The 22,075-nt window shown below is 40.8% G+C and overlaps 1 protein-coding gene across 1 annotated transcript in view; it reads left to right on the top strand.

The window, feature by feature from the left end:
- EXTL3 (exostosin like glycosyltransferase 3) overlaps positions 1–17,752 on the top strand; it is a 37,259-nt gene extending 19,507 nt beyond the window's left edge. Inside the window, exons 3-5 of the mRNA XM_047091675.1 lie at positions 1,761–1,905; positions 9,565–9,693; positions 17,226–17,752. Coding sequence (XP_046947631.1) covers positions 1,761–1,905; positions 9,565–9,693; positions 17,226–17,435 — 484 coding nt within the window. The 3' untranslated portion in view covers positions 17,436–17,752. The remainder of the gene's footprint in view (positions 1–1,760; positions 1,906–9,564; positions 9,694–17,225) is intronic.
- Positions 17,753–22,075: the final 4,323 nt, after the last annotated feature.

Genomic DNA, 22,075 nt, shown 5'->3' with positions numbered 1-22,075 from the left:
TTTTTTTTTCCTTCCCCTCCCCAGATATGGTACCTTTTGATATCATGTATGTAGCAAATGAGATTCTGTCTTATTAAGGACTAATTGCATTATATTGACTTAAATTAGCCAAATCAGATGATTAAAATATTCAGTTTCTGGGGCGCCTGGGTGGCTCAGTCGGTTGAGCGTCCGACTTCGGCTCAGGTCATGATCTCGCAGTTCGTGAGTTCGAGCCCTGCGTCGGGCTCGGTGCTGACAGCTCAGAGCCTGGAGCCTTCTTCGGATTCTGTGTATCCGTTTCTCTGCCCCTTTCCCGCTCATGCTCTTTCTCTCTCTGTCTCTCAGAGAATGAATAAATGTTAAAAAAAAATAAAAAAAATTCAGTTTCTTATTCTTTCTGCTGCTATTTCAGGACTAGTAGAAGTAATAGGCATTTGAAGAGATCAGTATTTTTAGGAGTATTGGTAGAACATTTGGATATCCTGGTGGTATTTGTTAGTAATTCTTATATTCTGTAAATGTCAAAGTATATAATAAAAACTTCTTGTAGCTTTTTGGGCTAGTAATTTGGAGTCCTTCTTAGGAGATAAATTAGGACAGAGGTAAGACTTGGCTAGGAGATGGCAGAAGGCCACCTAGGAGGCTGTTATATTGTGATAGAAGTTGTGGTTTCTGGTGTATTGGACTAGATTAATTGCTTTCAAACTTAATAGGAGAGGAAGTCTTTTGGAATGAAATCTTTTTGTGTTTTAGGAATTGAAACTCCATGTAAGTGATGAGAGAGTTTTTCAGGCAGTTTAAATCTCTGTTCGGGGGTGAGATGGAGTGGGGATATGGTGGTTCATTGCTTATGAAACCAGAAGCACTTCTACAGCTTGTAGGGTTCTGTAGACGATAAGTACTTTCAGCTCTATGATTTTAGCCTGTGAAATTGGGGAACCAATTTTATTGTCCTACCTTACCTATAAATTTAGGGATTATATAAAAGTTTAGCCTGGAAACATACTGAATTCTGAATTTATTATTTCATGCATTTATGAATCTTTCATTTGTGTAGTCCTATAGACCACTTCTTTTGATGGTACAGGTTTCGGCCTCAGCTGTGCTCAATTCAGGAATTAAGACTGTTGCACCTACTCCAAGCAATAGTCTCCTGTGGTTAAACCAGTGGGCTCCAAGTTTTTTTAATGGTGTACCCCCTCAGTAAAAGAACAGTTATGTATGCAATATACGTAAATTATATACAAGTCCTACTGTACTAACATATTATGCTCATGTAAAACAAAACTTTTGAGAAAAAATAAAAATAAAAAATAGAAAATAGAACAGAAAAAAATAGAAAATAGCACATAAAAATATAACAACTTTTTTTGGAAATTAAGATTAAAAATAAATAGAAGTAGAAATTGATATTTCTTCCTACTCGTTAGCAGATTGCTGTTCATACCCCATTTTGGAGACTCTTGACTTCTAGTTAACTCCTTTCCATGTTATTCCAGCTTGTTCTTTCTGTAAAGGCTTAGAGAGGTGCTGGCTGCCAGAAGTTAGATGAGTAAGCAAGTGCTTATTAAGGAAACTACATGTGGCACTCTTTGCTTGTTTTTATCCTGTTTGGCCTGTGATTGATTGACCTTGTTATTTAAAGAAAAACCTTTTAAAGGAAAAAAGAAGTAACAGCCCAAGGACCAGAGCCTGCAAGATAGAGACGGTAATTTTAAACTTTCTGGTTATCTTAGAGCTTCATACTCAGGTGTGTGCATATACTTGTGTTTTTCAAGGGTGTGGAGAGAAGCACGGGACCGCATTGTGGGTTTCCCTGGCCGTTACCATGCGTGGGACATCCCTCATCAGTCCTGGCTCTACAACTCCAACTACTCCTGTGAGCTGTCCATGGTGCTGACAGGTGCTGCCTTCTTTCACAAGGTAAGAAAAAGCTTGATAAGATTGGCATGAACTTGGTTAAGAGTTGAGCCTTTGGGTGGTAGTGAAATGCTGCCCTAAAGTTAGCCATCCTAATGTTTCTTATATGTTCATTTTTTTTCTTTTAATTTTTTTAAATGTTTATTCATTTTTGAGGGACAGAGTATGAGTGGGGGAGGGGCAGAGAGAGAGGGAGACAGAATGCAAAGCAAGCTCCAGGTTCTGAGCTGTCAGCACAGAGTCCGATGTGGGGCTCGAACCCACAAAGTGTGAGATCATGACCTGAGCCGAAGACCAACACTTAACTGATTGAGCCACCCAGGTGCCCCTCTTATATGTTCCTTTTATGCTAGAAGTAAGTTATTTCTATTTTTAAAGATTGTTTTCAAGATGCTCAAAGCAACTCTGGAATAAAAAGTCAAGGTAGTAAAGCTGCCTGCACGATTGCATGTAGGCCATTAGGGAAATTAGTTTACCTTTCTGGGCATTGGCTCTCATCCTTAAAACTGGGAGCTTTGGGCTAAATACTGTTGTTTTACCATTGCCATCCTAGACATGGCCTGGCTGATTCTCTTCTGATTCAGGCTAACCCACACTATCAAACCCCACTATGAGCCTCTGTAGTGGTTGTGCAAGTTTTGTTTATTCCTTAGAGCTTTCACCATGGCATGCATCCCAGTTTTTAATGAATATCCAAAATGCATACCGCTGCAGTCATTACTTTTCTCCTGTATTGTTATTGCTAAATGTTTTTGCTCCTGACTCATCTTTCATCTGTATCTTGTCTATACTATGAAGTAGCCACTGGCCACACGTGGCTATTGAGTACTTGAAATGTGACTGGTCATTATTGAGATGAGCTGTAAGTATAAAGTGCACACCAGATTTTGAAAATTTGGCATGAAAGAAAGAATGTAAACTATCTCATTAATAATTTTTATATTGATTGTATGTTAAAATGCAATTATTTTGGATACACTGGGTTAAATAAAATATGTTCTAATTAATTTTACTGTTTCTTTTTTTAATTTAATTTTTTTTTAATTTACATCCAAGTTAGTTAGCATATAGTGCAACAACGATTTCAGGAGTAGATTCCTAAGTTACCCTTACCCATTTAGCCCATCCCCCCTCCCACACCTACTCCAGTAACCCTCTGTTTGTTCTCCATATTTATGAGTCTCTTATGTTTTGTCCTCCTCCCTGTTATTGTGTTATTTTTGTTTCCCTTCCCTTATGTTCATCTGTTTTGTCTCTTAAAGTCCTCATATGAGTGAAGTCATATGATTTTTGTCTTTCTCTGACTAATTTCACTTAGCATAATACCCTCTAGTTCCATCCATGTAGTTGCCAATGGCAAGATTTCATTCTTTTTGATTGCCGAGTAATACTCCATTGTATATATATACTACATTTTCTTTATCCATTCATCCATGGATGGACCTTTGGTCTCTTTCCATACTTCCATACTTTGGCTATTGTCGATAGTGCTGCTATAAACATTGGGGTGCATGTGTCCCTTCGAAACAGCACACCTGTATCCCTTGGATAAATATCTAGTAGTGCAGTTGCTGGTTTGTAGGGTAGTTCTATTTTTAGTTTTTGAAGAAACCTCCATACTGTTTTCCAGAGTGGCAGTACCAGCTTGCATTCCCATACTGTTTCTTTTACTTTTTAAAAATGTGGCTACTAGAGATGTGACTCACATAATATATCTTAGATAGTGTTGCTCTATACCTTTCCTTCCAAGTACTTCCTCTGGGCTCTGAAGAATCCCTTTTCTTAGATAGCCAATTCCCTGCACCCCTCACTTCACAGAATACCTCTTCTGTCTCCTTGACCTGATTAATACCTGACTTTTCTCTGAGGACAGTGCTTCCCCTTTACCCTGTTCCTATATTTCTTCCTGGGACAATGATTTAGTCTGCTCATTTCCCCAGATACGTACTTTGGAGCAGGGAAGGTACAGAGAATCATTTTTATTGCTTACCAATGACACTTCCAGACAATTCTCAGCTCTCATATAAAATCTCATTTGAGTCTCATTTGAGCATCTGTCTTGTTGCTTCCATCTAGGAACCTCCTAGTTATTTCTTCCTGGTCATCAAAGACATTGGCACGTGGCCCATCATCCTGATCTCCACTCCATGCCCTCTCTCATCCTGGGCAACTTGCACACTCTTTTCCCCATAAATGTTGAAGTGTCTTAGAGTTCTGGCTTCTGTATCTAGTGCTCTCCTCACTTTGTGTTTTCCCTAGACATTCTCTCATATCTCAAGGTCTTGTGGATTAACATCTACAGGCTGGTGATTTCTGTGTCTATATTCCAGCCTTGGCTGTTGCCTGAATTCTGTACTCCTATACCTAATGATGTTTTCAGGACATCCCCTATATGTCCCTCTTCAAACTTCAAACTGACATCCCAAGTTTCTCCAATCTTTTGTCCCTCATGTATTTCATATTACCTGTGGTGGCATCTTGTGACCCACCTCAAACAGAACCTTGAAAGCCATCTTACTAGGGACATTTTGAACTAGACTAAGAAATCATTAAACTTTCAGATTTTTTTTTTCTTTTTAAAACTTAATGTGTGAAGCTGATCTGCTTGTTCCATCTTGAATCTCACCCTTGTGCTTATTTTCCAAACATGGGTGGGCTTTGGTTGGATAGGAGTTGCAAGTAGGATTAGAAACTATCGTCTGAGAAACCATACTTAACTGGAGTCATTTATTTTCCTACTGGTCATCTGAGAAAGAGCCACCAATTTTAGCATTGCTACTCATACCTTAAGAATTTACTTGCCTTCTGAAAAGTCTGCCTGTTCTCAAATTCTGATTGCTCTTTAAAAGTTACAATAGCCATATCCCTTCACTTTTAAGTAATAAATAATTTACTTAATAAACCTTAGGGTTTTTTTTTTTTTCTATTTGAAAATCTAGAGCAAAGGTTATAGAGTAGCAGCCCTCAAGCCTTCTGTGGCTAACAGAAATGTTTATTTAGTCCCCTAATGCCATCCCATGCACTGCCAGGTTTTAAACACCAGAGAAGTTTACACAAACATCTGGACTTCGGTGAACATGAAGATCAGGTCATATGTGGGTGTTCTTCCTGCCTGGCACCAATTGCCTGAAGCTGTGTAGTCACTGTCCCCTGCTGATGGGCTTGTATGCACTTATTTGCCCCACGTCTCTTTATTTTTCTTACACCAGTTTCTTTAAAGTGTCACTTATTTATTTACCTTACTTGTTTGGTCCTTGAAAGCAATGAAGTTGGTCATCCCTGATTTGAGAAATCAAGTTTTCTGTTTATAAGTACCAATCAATAAAAAATTTTAAACCTGTACCTCATATATGTGTGTATTTATTTATATGCACTACTGTACTTACAGAAATTTTTATAATGTTGAGATAAAGATGAAATAAAGTTTCAAAATGATATTCTTACTGAATTTTTATATTTTAGTGAAAGCAAATGATTGAATATTCTTCTTCCTCCCTCCTTCCCTCCTTCCTTCCTTCTTTCCTTTTTTTGTTTTAATTCCAGTTAGTTAACATACAGTGTTATATTAGTTTCAGGTGTATTATCTTTTAAAACCTTAATTTGACACTGTCTTATGGCAAGTCAGAGATCTATTTCTTTTTTTTTATTTAATGTTTATTTTTGAGGGAGAGATACTGAGCATGAGCTGGAGAGGGGCAGAGAGACAGACAGACAGACACACACACACAGAACTGGAAGCAGGCTCCAGGCTCTGAGCTGTCAGCACAGAGCCTGATGCGGGGCTTGAACCCACGATCTGTGAGATCATGACCTGACCTGAAGTTGGCTGCTTAACCAACTGAGCCACTTGGGTACTCAGAGAGATCTATTTCTAAAGTAAGCATATTTTTGATACTTGGTTTTAGTCACTGTCCATGTAAGAAATGCCACATTGCTGGGCTTATTAAGTCATGATATTCATCCACTAATTTGGTAGCATTTTGTTAAAATCCGCTTAGAATTTTCATCTTCTGAAATGCCTTTTGTTTTTTTTAAGGAAACTAATGAGAAAGTGTTAGTTTTTCTTAGAGTAGGTTCTAAATCCATTGAAACTTTTCATTTAAAATATTTTTAAACAGGCTACAAAGTTTTTATTTTTTTTAAATGTACAACATGAAAGCGTTTATTTATGGCATCAATCATAATCACATAATGGTGGAAATACTTCTAAACATTTGTGTTCATAATGTCTTCTCCATATTTTTATTTTTTTATTTTTTTATTTTTTCAATAGATGAAGTTTATTGTCAAATTGGTTTCCATACAACACCCAGTGCTCATCCCAAAAGGTGCCCTCCTCAATACCCATCACCCACCCTCCCCTCCCTCCCAGCCCCCATCAACCTCAGTTTGTTCTCAGTTCTTAAGAGTCTCTTATGCTTTGGCTGTCTTCCACTCTAACCTCTTTTTTTTTTTTTTTTTTCTTCCCCTCCCCCATGAGTTTCTGTTAAGTTTCTCAGGATCCACATAAGAGTGAAACCATATGGTATCTGTCTTTCTCTGTATGGCTTATTTCACTTAGCATCACACTCTCCAGTTCCATCCATGTTGCTACAAAGGTCCATATTTCATTCTTTCTCATTGCCACGTAGTACTCCATTGTGTATATAAACCACAATTTCTTTATCCATTCATCAGTTGATGGACATTTAGGCTCTTTCTATAATTTGGCTACTGTTGAGAGTGCTGCTATAAACATTGGGGTACAAGTGCCCCTATGCATCAGTACTCCTGTATCCCTTGGGTAAATTCCTAGCAGTGCTATTGCTGGGTCATAGGGTAGGTCTATTTTTAATTTTTTGAGGAACTTCCACACTGTTTTCCAGAGTAGCTGCACCAGTTTGCATTCCCACCAACAGTGCAAGAGGGTTCCCGTTTCTCCACATCCTCGCCAGCATCTATAGTCTCCTGATTTGTTCATTTTGGCCACTCTGACTGGCGTGAGGTGATACCTGAGTGTGGTTTTGATTTGTATTTCCCTGATGAGGAGCGACGTTGAGCATCTTTTCACGTGCCTGTTGGCCATCTGGATGTCTTCTTTAGAGAAGTGTCTATTCATGTTTTCTGCCCATTTCTTCACTGGGTTATTTGTTTTTTGCGTGTGGAGTTTGGTGAGCTCTTTATAGATTTTGGATCCTAGCCCTTTGTCCGATATGTCATTTGCAAATATCTTTTCCCATTCTGTTGGTTGCCTTTTAGTTTTGTTGGTTGTTTCCTTTGCTGTGCAGAAGCTTTTTATCTTCATAAGGTCCAGTAGTTCATTTTTGCTTTTAATTCCCTTGCCTTTGGGGATGTGTCAAGTAAGAGATTGCTACGGCTGAGGTCAGAGAGGTCTTTTCCTGCTTTCTCCTCTAGGGTTTTGATGGTTTCCTGTCTCGCATTTGGGTCCTTTATCCATTTTGAGTTTATTTTTGTGAATGGTGTGAGAAAGTGGTCTAGTTTCAATCTTCTGCATGTTGCTATCCAGTTCTCCCAGCACCATTTGTTAAAGAGACTTTTTTCCATTGGATATTCTTTCCTGCTTTGTCAAAGATGAGTTGGCCATACATTTGTGGGTCTAGTTCTGGGGTTTCTATTCTATTCCATTGGTCTATGTGTCTGTTTTTGTGCCAATACCATGCTGTCTTGATGATTACAGCTTCATAGTAGAGGCTAAAGTCTGGGATTGTGATGCCTCCTGCTTTGGTCTTCTTCTTCAAAATTACTTTGGCTATTCTCTTCTCCATATTTTTAAAAGAAGGCAGTTCTTTCTTCTTGTTTTCATGTCACCTTCCCTTGTTGAGGATATGGATTATGTTCTCTACCTATGTTCTCATTTGCACACTAATGGCAGCCACTGTCCATTTAAAGGGTCGACAGGCACTTGGGTGGCTCAGTCAGTTAAGCATCCCACTCTTGATTTTGGCTCAGATCAGGATCTTTTATTTTGTGAGATCAAGCCCTACTTCGGGCTCGGCATTAACATCAAAGAGCCTGCTTGGGATTCTCTGTCTCCCTGTCACTGTGCACCTCACTTACTCTCTCTTTCTCTCTCTCTCTCTCAAAATAAATAACACTTAAAAAAAATAGTCAACAAATTTTAATCATCTGTCTTTCTATAAGAGAAAAATGTATAATTCATCTTTTAAGTTCGCTTAAGTACTTTGCCGTAAGGTAACCAGCAAACCACTATGTGTTACAAAAATTTTATTATCATTATTTCACTACATAGATTCTAACTATTTAAGGTAATAAAATATATAAATCCGTTTTACTGGGCACCTTACCTATTCATTCATCATTAGCACATTGCAACACATCATAATTAATAATTGCCTTGTTTTATAGCATTTGTCCTTTTCTGTGGTATAAGTATTCTTGCTGCGACTGATTTCAAGCTATGGACATGAGTCACTGAACTTGAAGTTAGGAAGGGATGGGCAGTTCTGCACCATTATATAGTATTTTCACCATGCAGGTATGGTAGATATAAACAACCTCAAGATAACAGTAAAATGTAATAAATAATAGTAAGCTAATTAAGTGATGTGCTTTAGGTATTTATTGGTTTTAATATAACTTATTTAATTTTAAGTTTATGTGATTATATTTTTAATAATGGCTGTTTTTCATAACACGCTCACAGAATTCCTAAACAGTCTCACAAAATTCTTGGTTAGCAATTGATATTCATTTGCAGGTGTGAGCCAGCTTTCGCACACCATTTTCTGGGCCTTTCAGGACAATTTTCAGAATGTAGACTTTGGGGCGCGTGGGTAGTTCATTCGGTTATGCATCTGACTTCAGCTCGGGTCGTGATCTTGTGGTTCTTGGGTTTGAGCCCCGTGTCAGGCTCTGTGCTGACAGCTCGGAGCCTGGAGCCTGCTTCAGATTCTGTGTCTCCCTCTCTCTCTGCCCTTCCCCTGCTCTCACTCTGTCACTCTCTCTCTCAAAAATAAAATAAAACATTAAAAAAAAAAAGAAAGAAAGTAGGCTTTTACTCTGAGTGAAATGAAAAGCTGTTGAAGGGTTTTGGACTGGCATGTTTGGACTTGTGTTTGAACATGATCACCCTGCTGTGCATAGAACGGACTGTAGGGAAGAAAATATGACAGCAGGGAAACTGTTTAGGGGACAGTATGAATAATCCAGGCAAGAGATGATGGTGGCTTGGAGAAGGGAGTAGCCTATGGCAATGGTTGAGAAATAATCAGATTCTAGAATGCATATGTAGAGGAACTGAGGGATTGGATGTTTTATGGCTCAATAACCGGGCTTTCCCCCTCACTTATCCCTTATTGTCGTTGTCACAGAATGTTCAACTGAACCACTGTCTGACCTAATTTGAAAAAATCTTTATATTGTTGTAAAATGAACTTTTGATCCTCAAAGGGGGGTGATAATGGCGATTTGGATGGGAAAATTATTTATTATTGCAGAAGATCTGCCTTGTAGGATGTTTAGCATCCTTGGCCGCAACCCCCTAAATAAATGCCAGTAGCGATTCCACTAATGATTGTCACACCCAGCCCTCCCACCCCCACTACACTTCCTAACAGCTCCTAGATCCATGTATGTTTTTGCTGAAAGCCAAAGAACTGTGGCCTCTAACAGAGTATGTGATTCTTTTTCTACCCCTGACAGTATTATGCCTACCTGTATTCTTACGTGATGCCCCAGGCCATCCGAGATATGGTGGATGAATATATCAACTGTGAGGACATTGCCATGAACTTCCTTGTCTCCCACATCACTCGGAAACCCCCCATCAAGGTGAGGGTGCCAGTACTTCTGGAACTGGGGGTGTATGTGTACTTCAGTCACTTATTTTGCGGTAATGCAATAGGTAATGAACCGTACCTCAGAGTCCTCATCTGCAGTTGTTGCAGAGTTAAGTGAGTTGTTCATACAGGGGCTGTCTGCTGCTAAGGCGTAAATGGACAGAACCCGGAGGGTTTGGAACTTGGATGGGGAAAATGTTACATCTTTAATTTTCACTAATCTCTAACTGGAGTTAGCATTTCCATCAGTTATCAAACATGCTACAGTTCCTAAGAGTATTTACAGTAACTGATTTATCACCAATAGAACTGACAGATATTTTCATATCACATTACATTTGTTGCTGCATCTTGAAGTATTATTTATGTTCACCATTGCTTTGAAATTATGGTAGTTACTAACTTTTCCATAGATCCATGGCATAAAAAATGTAAGGTTTCTGTGTTAACATACGTAAAGCTCTAAGAATAGTGCCTGGCACATAAGTAGTGCTATGAAAGGCATTTACTCAAAAACAAATCATCAGTACCTTCTGGATTCTAGAAATTTGAATTCTGTTTTTGTCTTTGAGTTAGTGAATAGATTTGACCAGAATGTAATAACTTCATACTCTGTGCACAGACAGACTGGTTACATAACCTTTTATGTCATCATCGCAGGTTCAGACAAGTGAAAGCTCTTCTGGTAGGTATGAGGGTCGGCCTGGTAAGGACCTTGCAGCAGTTAATATTTGAGAATCTGTTTGTCAGTTCAAACTAATAGTATTTATAACTGTTCTGTCAGTATTTATGTTATGGATTCACACCTGCTGTCCTTGAGGTTAAAAATTAAAAAGCTGATTAAGATCCTGTTGTCTTTATTGTTTAAAAGGCATATTATTGGGGCGCCTGGGTGGCGCAGTCGGTTAAGCGTCCGACTTCAGCCAGGTCACGATCTCGGCGGTCCATGGGTTCGAGCCCCGCGTCAGGCTCTGGGCTGATGGCTCAGAGCCTGGAGCCTGTTTCCGATTCTGTGTCTCCCTCTCTCTCTGCCCCTCCCCCGTTCATGCTCTGTCTCTCTCTGTCCCAAAAATAAATAAACGTTGAAAAAAAAAAATTAAAAAAAAAAAAATAATAAAAGGCATATTATTTGGGGCGCCTGGGTGGCGCAGTCGGTTAAGCGTCCGACTTCAGCCAGGTCACGATCTTGCAGTCCGTGAGTTCGAGCCCCGCGTCAGGCTCTGGGCTGATGGCTCAGAGGCTGGAGCCTGTTTCTGATTCTGTGTGTGTGTCTCTCTCTCTCTGCCCCTCCCCCGTTCATGCTCTGTCTCTCTCTGTCCCAAAAAATAAATAAACGTTGAAAAAAAAATTTTTTAAAGGCATATTATTTTTTTTTAACTTTTTTTTTTTTTTTCAACGTTTATTTATTTTTGGGACAGAGAGAGACAGAGCATGAACGGGGGAGGGGCAGAGAGAGAGGGAGACACAGAATCGGAAACAGGCTCCAGGCTCTGAGCCATCAGCCCAGAGCCCGACGCGGGGCTCGAACTCACGGACCGCGAGATCGTGACCTGGCTGAAGTCGGACGCTTAACCGACTGCGCCACCCAGGCGCCCCAAAAGGCATATTATTTAATTTTATAAAATAATAAGTTTACCTTCACGTATTAATTAATAATAATTGGGCGGATATTTCATTCCTCTTATATTTTGAAGGTAAGTTATAGACGAAGTAACCACCAGCATATGCTAATGATACTCCAGTCATATCTGTAGTGGTAGCAGAGTGGTAAACAGAGGACCTTGGGTCCATGCAACAAAGCATAAAAGGAAACAAAGAAAAGCAATCGGAGGCTTTATGCATTCATTTATGCCTAATTAAACCTTTTCCCAAGTATGGCTCAGCATTATAACTTAACTCCGGATTACTCCATAGTTTTTTTTCTATTCCTGGGCCTTCTGCTAAAGCCTCACAAGAGAAAAATAATTAGCAAAACAATGCACCAAAAATTTTTTTTAAACTGTGAATAATAGTCATTACAATTACTTATATAAAAGTATAGTATGTTTCCCAGGTGCAGTGATAGATACTAAACTAATTAAATATTAAATGAAAATCTTTGTTTTCATTTTATGTGATGTTAAACAGATAAAAAGCACACTTCCTTATAAACGTTAAGCTAAAGAGACAGGGTTCTCAGAAATTAATGATTGGTGCAATTTTCTTTTCTTTCTTCATCCTTTCTTATGTGACCAGGGACTAAACTTCATCCAAGATGTATGCTTCTATTTATACTTCCCTAGTAGATCAGAAGACATTATCCATGAAAATTTAAAGTATCTGAGTGATTAGGTACCTAATAATATCATCAGTCACCTGAAGCACTCACAGACATGATAAATTTTTCATCCTTATTAAAGCGTGTTTGTCTACCATATTAGGCCAGTGTTTCATGAGCCAAACCATCTCTTCAGTGTAGAGAGTTAGACACAAATAATTTGCACTTGGTATACGTGATCCTTACCAAGTAAAAACTTGAAAAATAAGTATTCTCTGTGAATTTTCTCAGTTCTGTGAGAATATAAGAAGAGTTCAAGATTAGGATGACTTTTTTAAGTCAAAAGTCAATAAATTAAGAATGTCTTCAAATTCTTAAGTTAATTCCTTCAAATTCTGAGTCCAGTGATTTACTTAATAGTATAGAACCAGTTTGAGCTAAATATTTCAATTAATTTACCTAATTTTAATAGTATTAGGTATATGTGCTATTTTATGTTCTAAAATAGTAATTCTTTTTTTCCCTTTACTTCAAATTTTCACTATCAAACTATATTCTCTCCCTTGTTATGATTAAGCAGGTATGACTGTTTTATATGATTAGCAGTGTTCTTTGAAAAATGTTAATATTGTAGGTGCTCCTGGGTGGCTCAGTCATTTGAGCATCCGACTCTTGATTTTGACTCAGGTCATGAACTCAGGGTCATGGGATCCAGCTTCTCGTCAGGCTCTGTGCTTTGACGCCTGCTTGAGATTCTCATTCTCTCTCTCTCTCTCTCTCTCTCTCCCTCTCCCTCTCCCTCTCTCCCTCTCTCCCCCTCTCCCCCTCTTCCCTGCTTGTGCTCTCTCCCCCACCCCCACAAAAAGTATAATAAATAATAATAAAATTAACATTTTAACAATATTGACTAAATAAAGAACAAGGAATTCGTTTCATATTATTGCTTTGAAAAATGTACTGTTTTCATTCAAGGAGAAGAAGATCTAGAATGTAAATAAGCCTCATTCAGAATAAAGGGCTTAAGGGGCACCTGGGTGGTTCAGTTGGTTAAGCATCTGACTTCAGCTCAGGTCACGATCTCACAGTTCATGAGTTCAAGCCCCATGTGGGTCTCTGCACTGACAGCAGGAACCTACTTGGGACTCTCTGTCTCCCTCTCTCTCTGCTCCACTTCACACACACACACTCTCTCTCTCTCTCAAAAATAAATAAATAAACATTAAAAAAAAATAAAGGATTTAAAAGCCCAGCAGGAATTAAAAAGGAAGTAGAGAGTGATAAGGAAGTAGAGGTAGAAAACATAAGTACGTATCTTAATTCTCTGGTAATAAGAGAGTCTCACCATCTGTTGAAGGGCTTTCCTTTCTGTTACTATGCCTGACACTAATACTTCTCTTAGACTGAATGTTCCCACATAAAATATAATCTATAGTATTGGTTAAGTGTTAAAAGTTCAAACTTCATTTTATAGTACAGCTGTTGCTTCATGTTTCTAAATTCCTTTGTTTTGTTACATAATACAGTGTTTTATAATATATAAATACATATCCCAAAATGTATAGAAATGTATTTTATAAATGCACTGGGGTTGCTGTCTCAAATTTATTTTTACTGGTGGGGCACATAATTAGAAACCACTGCTTTAGTGAGAATAGCATAAAATATCTTTTTGTGTCAAATGGGATCATTTGCAGGGTTAGGGGCTTCTCTGTGGTTAGATGGTGTCTGGGATGAGGAGGATTTTCAGGTATAGGGAGAACAGAGTAGAATACTGGACATAGATGCTGTTTGATAATATCCTTCTCTTGACGAATCCTTTTTTTTTTTAATGTTTATTTATTTTTGAGAGACAGAGAGAGGGAGGGAGGGAGGGAGGGAGGGAGAATGAGTGGGGGAGGGGCAGAGAGAGAGGGAGACAGAATCCGAAGCAGGCTCCAGGCTCTGAGATACCAGCACAGAGGCTAACACGGGGCTTGAACTCATGAACCACGAGATCATGACCTGAACTGAAGTCAGACACTTAAACAACCCAGGCACCCCTTTTGATGAATTCTTGACACCCGTCTCCTGTTTCAGTGAGGGTGGTGGAAAAAGTGGTAACTCACTACTTCCGGTACACAACAAGGATCCTGTGAGAACTGGGAAGTGGGGGGGCCTGGTGGGCTCCTTCACAGGGACCACCTCTGTAGAAGTCCTGACCCCCTCAGACTTTTGGCTGTGTGGTGAGCAGCACCTCGGAGCACTGACCACTGCTCACCCGGTTCAACTCTGGAGACTTGTGCGCTGACAGCTATGATTGGCTATATGTGATGTTTACTTGTTAGCTAAAAATTATGGGATGAGTCATTTAAGCTTAATTTCTTCCCTCAATTTATATTAGTAATAATAATTTTTAAATTATTTGTTAAAATATCTGTTCATAAATAAAAATTACTCAAGCCTTTTGGCATATTTTTTTTTGGTTCTCTGTGGTGGTAGCCTTTTTATTTTTTTAAAATATGTACTTTTTTGTAGTCTGCTTTTTAAAAAGTTCACAGTAAATTTTCTGGTTCTGGCAGTATTGTGGACTAGGTAACCTAAAAATAACATGTTTTTAGTGTTTATGTAACAGACTTTTCTTTCGCTGTATAGTTGGGCTTATTATAAGACAGGAAGGGGGAACTAAAAATGAGAGTGGCAAGCATGTAAGGTGTCACTGGAGCTCCCTTGGCTGGGATGCTCTTAATTTCATCCTTCCAGAGGCTTGTGTTTTATCACTCACGTGAAAAGGAGTGAAGAACCGTTGGGCCTGTCAAAGGCAGAGAATCAGATACATCTGTACATATATGAATAAAGTGCTTATTTTATATATATATATGTATATATATATGGAACGCTTGCTATTTACTACTGGTTGACAATATGTGAATGAAGTGTTTTTAAAAAGGGAAGAATATAACAAACATGCGTACCCAGCAGTTTTGCCAAATATTGACATTTTGCCCTATTTGTTTCAGATTATATATTTTTCTTCCTTTTTTAAAAAAGAAACAAATGGAGTAGATCCGTGTATCACCCTGTTCATTCCTCTTCTGCTGGGTCATGGCTACATGTACCTTCGGTTATACTTGATTATGCCAAACTATCTTCAAAACAGATGTACCAATGGATATTCTCACCCACACTGTGTAATAGTTGCAGTTCCTACACATCTTTATTAACATTTGGTACTGTTAAACTTTCATTTTTGCCTACTTGATAGGTATAAACTGTATCCCATTGTCTTAATTTACACTTGCCTGATTATTAGAGAGGTTGAGCATCTTTCTCCTTGTTCCTTAGTCATTCTCCCATACCACCCGCCCTGGAGGGAGGGCAGGGCGAAGAGAGGCCCGGCTCCCACAGGCAGGGGTGGGCGGGAGCAGCTCCCAGCAGGCCTGAGAGTTCAGCCAGGGAATGGTAGTGAGTCAGGGTCTTTTTTTTCTGTTGCAGGATCAGCTTTGCCTTTTTTGAACTTTACATAAATGGAGTCATACAATATCTCCTCTCCATGTCTCTCAGTCTTGCTTTTGTATTTTTTAAAGCTTTTAGTTGATATTTTCTATTTATAATAATTTTATTATACTTTTCATCACTGACTTTCTCTTCACACCCATCCATTGATTGAATTCAGTATGCTTTTCATTCCTATTCTATTTGGTTCTTTTTCATAGTCTCTAGGACTGTTTTGATAATCCCTTTTTTCTTTATCAAACCTTAAGTAATCTTGCAAAATTTCCTTGCACGTATAAACATTTATTGTCCTAGTAACCATCTGATAATCCTGCATTTTTGCAGGGTTTTGGGTTTTGTGATTTTACAGGGTTTTGGAGTCTAATTCTGTTGTTTGTTTCTGCAGATTTTCCCTCATGTGGCTCATTCCCTTTTCTTGTGTGTGACTTTTGATTGTGAAATCATATTCTTTGGGATTTTACTTATGGCATTTGTAGGAAGGAGGCCTGCATTTATGCCAGAGAGGATTTGCTTCTTCCGTGCACCTGGGGTCAATACCTTGAGACCTGTTGAAGCTAAATTAGCATCTTGGGGCTTTTCAGGACACACAGGTAACATAACTCAGGTGTGTGAGGGCTAGCACTTGGTTGCTTATACATTCTCACAGGTGATGTTTCCTCTTCCACTTAGAGCTAAGACTGGGAAGAAAACAGCTTTCTGTGGAGCTGCCTCCAACCCATGCAGCCTTCCATTGGGTCCTGGTGTGTAAAAAAGTCTCCAGTAAGGTTTTGTAGCTCTTGCCTCCCCAGCCCATTAAAATCCAAAGCTCCTGGCTATCTCATTGGATTCAGACTTTTTCATTATTTTGGCCTCTGAGGATTTCACTTCTTTCCTGACATGTCATCTCCTTTCTTTCATTATGAGCTTGGCCATACATTTAAAGAGATGGTGTATACAGTTCATACTGAATTTTCAGGTACTCTGTGCTGAGGGTGTTCTTATGTCATTTGGTCTGCCACATTGCTGATCTTGAAGCTGTTAAATTATTTATTATGCTTTTCTAATTTCTTGAAATTTCATGGGCATCATCGTAACTTGCTGTATAACCACTTTTCCATGCCTTTATAATTTTCCTAAACCTCTTTTTTTGTAAACATTTTTTTAATGTTTATTTTTGAGAGAGAGAGATAAAGTGGGAGCGAGTGAGGGGCAGAGAGAGAGGGAGACACAGAATCTGAAGCAGACTCCAGGCTCTGAGCTGTCAGCACAGAGCCTGTTGCCGGGCTCGAACTCATGTGTGCTGGTAGATCATGACCTGAGCTGAAGTCTGACTTAACTGACTGAGCCACCCAGGTGTCCCCCTAAGCCTCTTTTTAATGGATGTGTAGTATTTTATAATTATTTAAATAGTCCCCTTTTGATGGGTACTTTTCTATTATCTTGCTATTGCAAAACATTGATGAAATGAACCATCTCATACCTACATCTTGCTGTGCAACCAAGATAAATACTAGAGGTGGAGTTACTGAGACAAGTAATACTAAACATTATAAGGCTTTTGGTATCTACAGTTCAGGTTATTTGGAAAGAGCACCCTTTTCAATGATATAGATACATATGTGACAGAAAGAGAGCCTGGGCTGTGGCTCCTGATGTGCTCTGTGGGTGAATGTGGCCACCCAGGGTCACTGTCTTCCCTGGGAAATTGGAAGCATCGGATTGGTTAAGGTGCAGGATTTCTGTTGTACTAGCACCTGCGATTCTCACTCTGTTTCCTCTTTCTTCCCTATTCCCAGGTGACCTCTCGGTGGACTTTCCGATGCCCAGGATGCCCTCAGGCCCTGTCACACGATGATTCCCACTTTCATGAGCGGCACAAATGTATCAACTTTTTTGTCAAGGTGTATGGCTATATGCCCCTGCTGTACACTCAATTCAGGGTGGACTCTGTGCTCTTCAAAACCCGCCTGCCCCACGACAAGACCAAGTGCTTCAAGTTCATCTAGGGGCATTGCAAGTTATAGGGAGAGGATGAGCAGAGAGGGGGAGATGGCTCCTAAGGTTCCTAGACATTGAAGGACCTCAGGGACATCCGCTGGGTGGGTGGCCCACGCCCTCTGCTGGGAGAGGTGGCAGGAAGAATGGAAAGGAAATAGCCTTCTTTCTCTTAAAGTCGGCCACACTGGGCCTGGAACCCTGGTCCAAGGACACCGGGGTTCCCTATACAGGGCACTGACTGATAGCTTACACTGAGGACCATGGGGACTCCGGAGAGTCACTCACGCAGTTCATAAGCCCAGGAAGCTGGTTTGTGATTTTTAAATTCAGTAACAGCTATTATTATTATTTAAAAGGAAAAAGTTTCAGATTTGCCATTCAAGGCTTATTTATATATATGTGTGTGTATATATACATATATATGTGTGTATATATGTATATAGATGCACACACACACTCTCACATACATATACATATACATATATATATATATATATTTGGGGGGGGGGAGTTTGAAATTTCTGCCTGTTTCACAAAGTGAGGGACCCATCAGGTCTTCTGATGTTCTGTATGTTGGTGGAGACGGATCCTGGCCTCATGGTATCTAGCTCATCCTTAAGGATCATCTCCACACTCCCCAGGGCATCATTGTGCAGAAACAAAAAGGCCAGGCTTGGCCCTCCTGTGGGGCCTGGATGAGATAAGCTGTGTCGGTTTGTTCCTTCCCCCATCTGTTGCCACCCGGCGATCTGGAACTCGCGTCTTCCTGTCGCTTGAGTCCGTGGGGAGGACCTGCACCTCTGGGAACAGCGGAGCTTCCCTGTGCTGGATTCAGTGGTTTCAAGGATTCATCATTAGGCCGTGCTGTCCCAGAACTTGTCCCTGCACCCCCATTCTCTCCCCTGTTGGAAAGAAGAATGAGGAAGGAGTGAGACCTGAAGACAGCTCTCCCAGATGGCTCTTTTTGTTCAGCCCTCCTTTTAAAACACATGTTGTGCTTTGGCTTCAGGCTTTCCTGAAAGTCATCTCTTGTGTAAGAGAACAGAGAACTGGCAGGCACTTCCAGGTGTGATCTGCAGTGGTTTGCGGGTTGGCCTCCTCTCTCTGGCGTAGAATGAGTGAGCATCCTTTGCGGATCCCCACCCGGCTGGCCGGGAAGTCTTACAGCAAGGCGCCTGCCTTGGGATAAATACCTTGGTGAAATTCACCTTCCCCTCCGCCTTTGTCTGGACCTGTACCCTATGTTACCTGTAGTTTTTAGATCCCCAATGCCAGGTTGGTTCCAGGACCCCTTGAGGTTTGGTATGTGCCAGAACGATAGGAAGATCTAATTTGTTAAGTTAGGCTCCAGTCCAGCCTGAGATTTCACAGGCATTTGTACTCACATTACCACTTTCACTCCAGGTTTACATTTCTATTCCTTGGGCTGAAATGGAAATAAGCTATTTTTTTTTTTTTTTTTTTGGTGGTAGTGGCAGTAGGGGAATGGAAGAGGGTATTAGAGGCATTTGGCAGGGATTTAGCCCATGGCTTGTACCATTTTTCTGGACCCCACTTTCTTTCAGTGAAGTTGAATATAGGTGGTTTTCCACAGCTGGACAAAAGCTCAGGTCTGTCCTGGTCATGCACATGCCTTAAGCCAGTTCCGTCTTCCCCAGACCTTGACACCCTGTGCTTCTATTTCTTGGGGGCACGTTCTCCTCTGACATGTCTGTATCAGTGGGTCTCTTCAAATATCATTTCGAAGCCAGACTCTGTCCCGTATAGATCCCATCCAGCTGGAGGGCTAGCTGGACCTAAGGGACCTCTCCTTCTTGGCAGACAAGACCAGGGCTGCGCCTGGGACTTGTGTCGTCCAGAGGTTCCCACTGGCATCCCACTGGCTCTTCCACAGAGGCAGCTACCCAGGAAATTCAATTCAGCTTCTCAGCAACCCAGCAAAGGGGTCCAGACTCCCTGCATCCTAGCTTTCTAACTACCCTTTTCTTGACTCCTGACTTTATCCTTTTTAGCGGTAGCCTTCTTCCCTCCGGGGAGCCAAAGAGTGTGGTGTTTTGAGCTATATATGTGGCTGCTATTTTTATCTTGTTTATTTTAATGTGAGGAACTCATAAACTGACTTTTAGTGGGACCTGGTGAGAAAAGAACAGTCTGTGTTAGGACCCCCCTATATTGGAGCCAGGTTTTTTGGTCCCTGAATGCTCTTGGTGGATCCAGGAGTAGCTGAGTGGTCTGAGATTATGGATGACATCAAAGCATACTGCAGAAGGGCTAGGATGTCAGAGCCCCTGACAAGGCGAGCACTATTTTGACTTGAATGGAACACTAACCTGAAGGACTCCGAACAGCAGGCCCTGGTGGACACTGGCCATGTTCTTAAGGGACTCTCCTCAGTAGCAAGAGGTGGGGCAGTCAGACCTTTTATGTTGCTTGGTTAGGTGCTACTGGAGTGAGTGGCTGCTGCTTTTTGTAAGGTGGGTTAGGGGGAGGCCCAGCTCCATGCTTCAAATGCCTTTGATGCTGATAGCTCACCTTGGGGAACACAGATGTCATCTCTGCCATGTAACTGTGACTCGTTTGGAAGACGAAAACCGCTCACATGGGTTTCCCCAGCTGTCTGTAGGTAACACCTTGTTGCCTAGTCTTTGCACCCAGGGCCCAGGACATCCTTGTCCCCAGGTAGCCAGTTCGCTTTTCACCATGAGGGACATTCACCTAAGTGAGAGCCTCCCCAAGGTGCTCATCAGGCCGTCCTGAGCCTTTGCACTCCTGGCAGTGGTTGTCTGGTGCGGACTGCTCCTCAGGCCGGGCCGGCTCGTGGTCACCGGGGTCCTGTGTTGGCAGGTGGAGTGGTCTGTGCAGGAGCTGCCTGTGTGTGTGCTCAGGGAGCTCCCACTTTGAAATGATATGTTGAAGGGGGAAGCTCTTTGATGTCCATGCCGTGTCCATCCGCCCCACCCTTTTTCCAGTCATGAGCACAATGGTCTTATGTTGGATTTTTGTAAAAAAAAAAAAATAAATGGAGACTTTAACTCAAGCAGCCTGGAGGTCCTTTGTGATTTTCCTCTGCAGGAACGGAAGAGTGACCCAAGAGAAGGTGCCTACCTGATTCCAGGGAGCCACAGCTGGGGCCCCTGCCAGCAGAAGGCCATGGGCTGTGTGGTTTGGTCTTGGTGCAGCCTTCGCACTTGAACCTGGGTGATGCTGTAAACACACATGGATGTGGGCAGCCTCGCCTGGGTCCATTTCTGGGATTAGCCATTTGATTACATTGAAAGGAATTTGGGTGTCCTTTAACTGAATTGACTGGGATAGAGGATGGCATTTGCCACATTCTACCTCCTTCCTTTTTTCATGGTAATTAAATGTGTTGTGATGCTGGGGGGCTAGTGCGTTTAAATCTCAAAGATCTGCTGAGAGTTAATAAATGCAAGGAGTCTGCTGTTTGGCATGCAGTACAGATGAATGATTACTGGGGTAACGCGCTGAGAATTTCTCAGCAGCTCTTTCTGCATTCCATTTGTCTTAATGCCAACTCATTGTTCAAGGCAGTTGAAGCACTGGCTTCAGGAAGTCTTCCCTTCCTCGACACCACTGCTTGCCCCTGCCCCATCTCCTGTTTCTGCAGCTTGACCTGCCCGTCACCGCACCGCACACCTGATGGCTTCCAGCTCTGCAACCCATGCCACATTGGAAGTCTCTTGAGAACTGAGCACATCCTGAGTGCTGAATAGCTTTTTGATAATAATGATTTGACAAATCCAAAGAGGGTCACCTAGGAATCCTAGCTGGCAACAAGCTGAATAGTAACCAGTATCCTAGCGTTTTTGGACTAGAGCTAATGTGGTATTATCAGATAGTGAAAGGAAGCCTGGCCCGTAAAGGCTGACAAGTTTTTATTCTTTAAATCTTCATTGACAAAGGAGGACGAGAGAGCATGCCAAGAAGAGTTAAAAGACACAGAATGGGTTCCAGAAGAGACCATTAAAGTAAGGTGGGCAAGCCTGGTTTGTTACTTAATTTCACCTGTTTCTTCACTGACTGACTGACATATGTATGTATGTATGCTTGTTTTCAAGTTTTTCAAGTTTTTATTTAAATTACAGTTAGTTAACTCTTAATTAAGCCAGTTGTTTTCTCTTTCTCAATTTGTCTTCATATTTTGTGAAATTACAATCCTCATATTGCAGGGTTGTCCTGTTAGGATTTATTTAAACTGTTGGTCTCAATATTTCATTATGAAAAATTAACTATAATTTTTATGGTATAAACTTGTATACCTAACAATTATTTTACTATACTTGCTTTATAGCTATCTATTTATTGCTCCATCCAGCTATTTGTCCCTCTATTCATCCTTTATTTCTATTATTTTGATGTTTATTCATTTTTGAGAGAGAGTATGAGCAAGGGAGGGGTAGAGAGAGGGAGAGACACAGAATTTGAAGCAGGTTCCAGGCTCTTAGCTATCAGCACAGAGCCCGACGTGGGGCTCAAACCCATGAACGGTGAGATCATGACCTGGAGCTGAAGCTGGACACTCAACCAACTGAGCCACCCAGGTGCCCCTATTCATCTTTTTATTCATCCTATTTCTGGTACATTTCTAAGTGAATTACATTAGTACACTTCCTTCCAAATATATAAG

Source organism: Lynx rufus, unplaced genomic scaffold (genome assembly GCF_022079265.1).
Source record: "Lynx rufus isolate CCGP_SWC_20201006 ecotype Redwood Valley unplaced genomic scaffold, mLynRuf1.p SCAF_3, whole genome shotgun sequence".
In the NCBI taxonomy this organism is placed as follows: Eukaryota; Metazoa; Chordata; class Mammalia; order Carnivora; family Felidae; genus Lynx; species Lynx rufus.
This window is presented reverse-complemented; position numbering and strand designations above follow the sequence as displayed.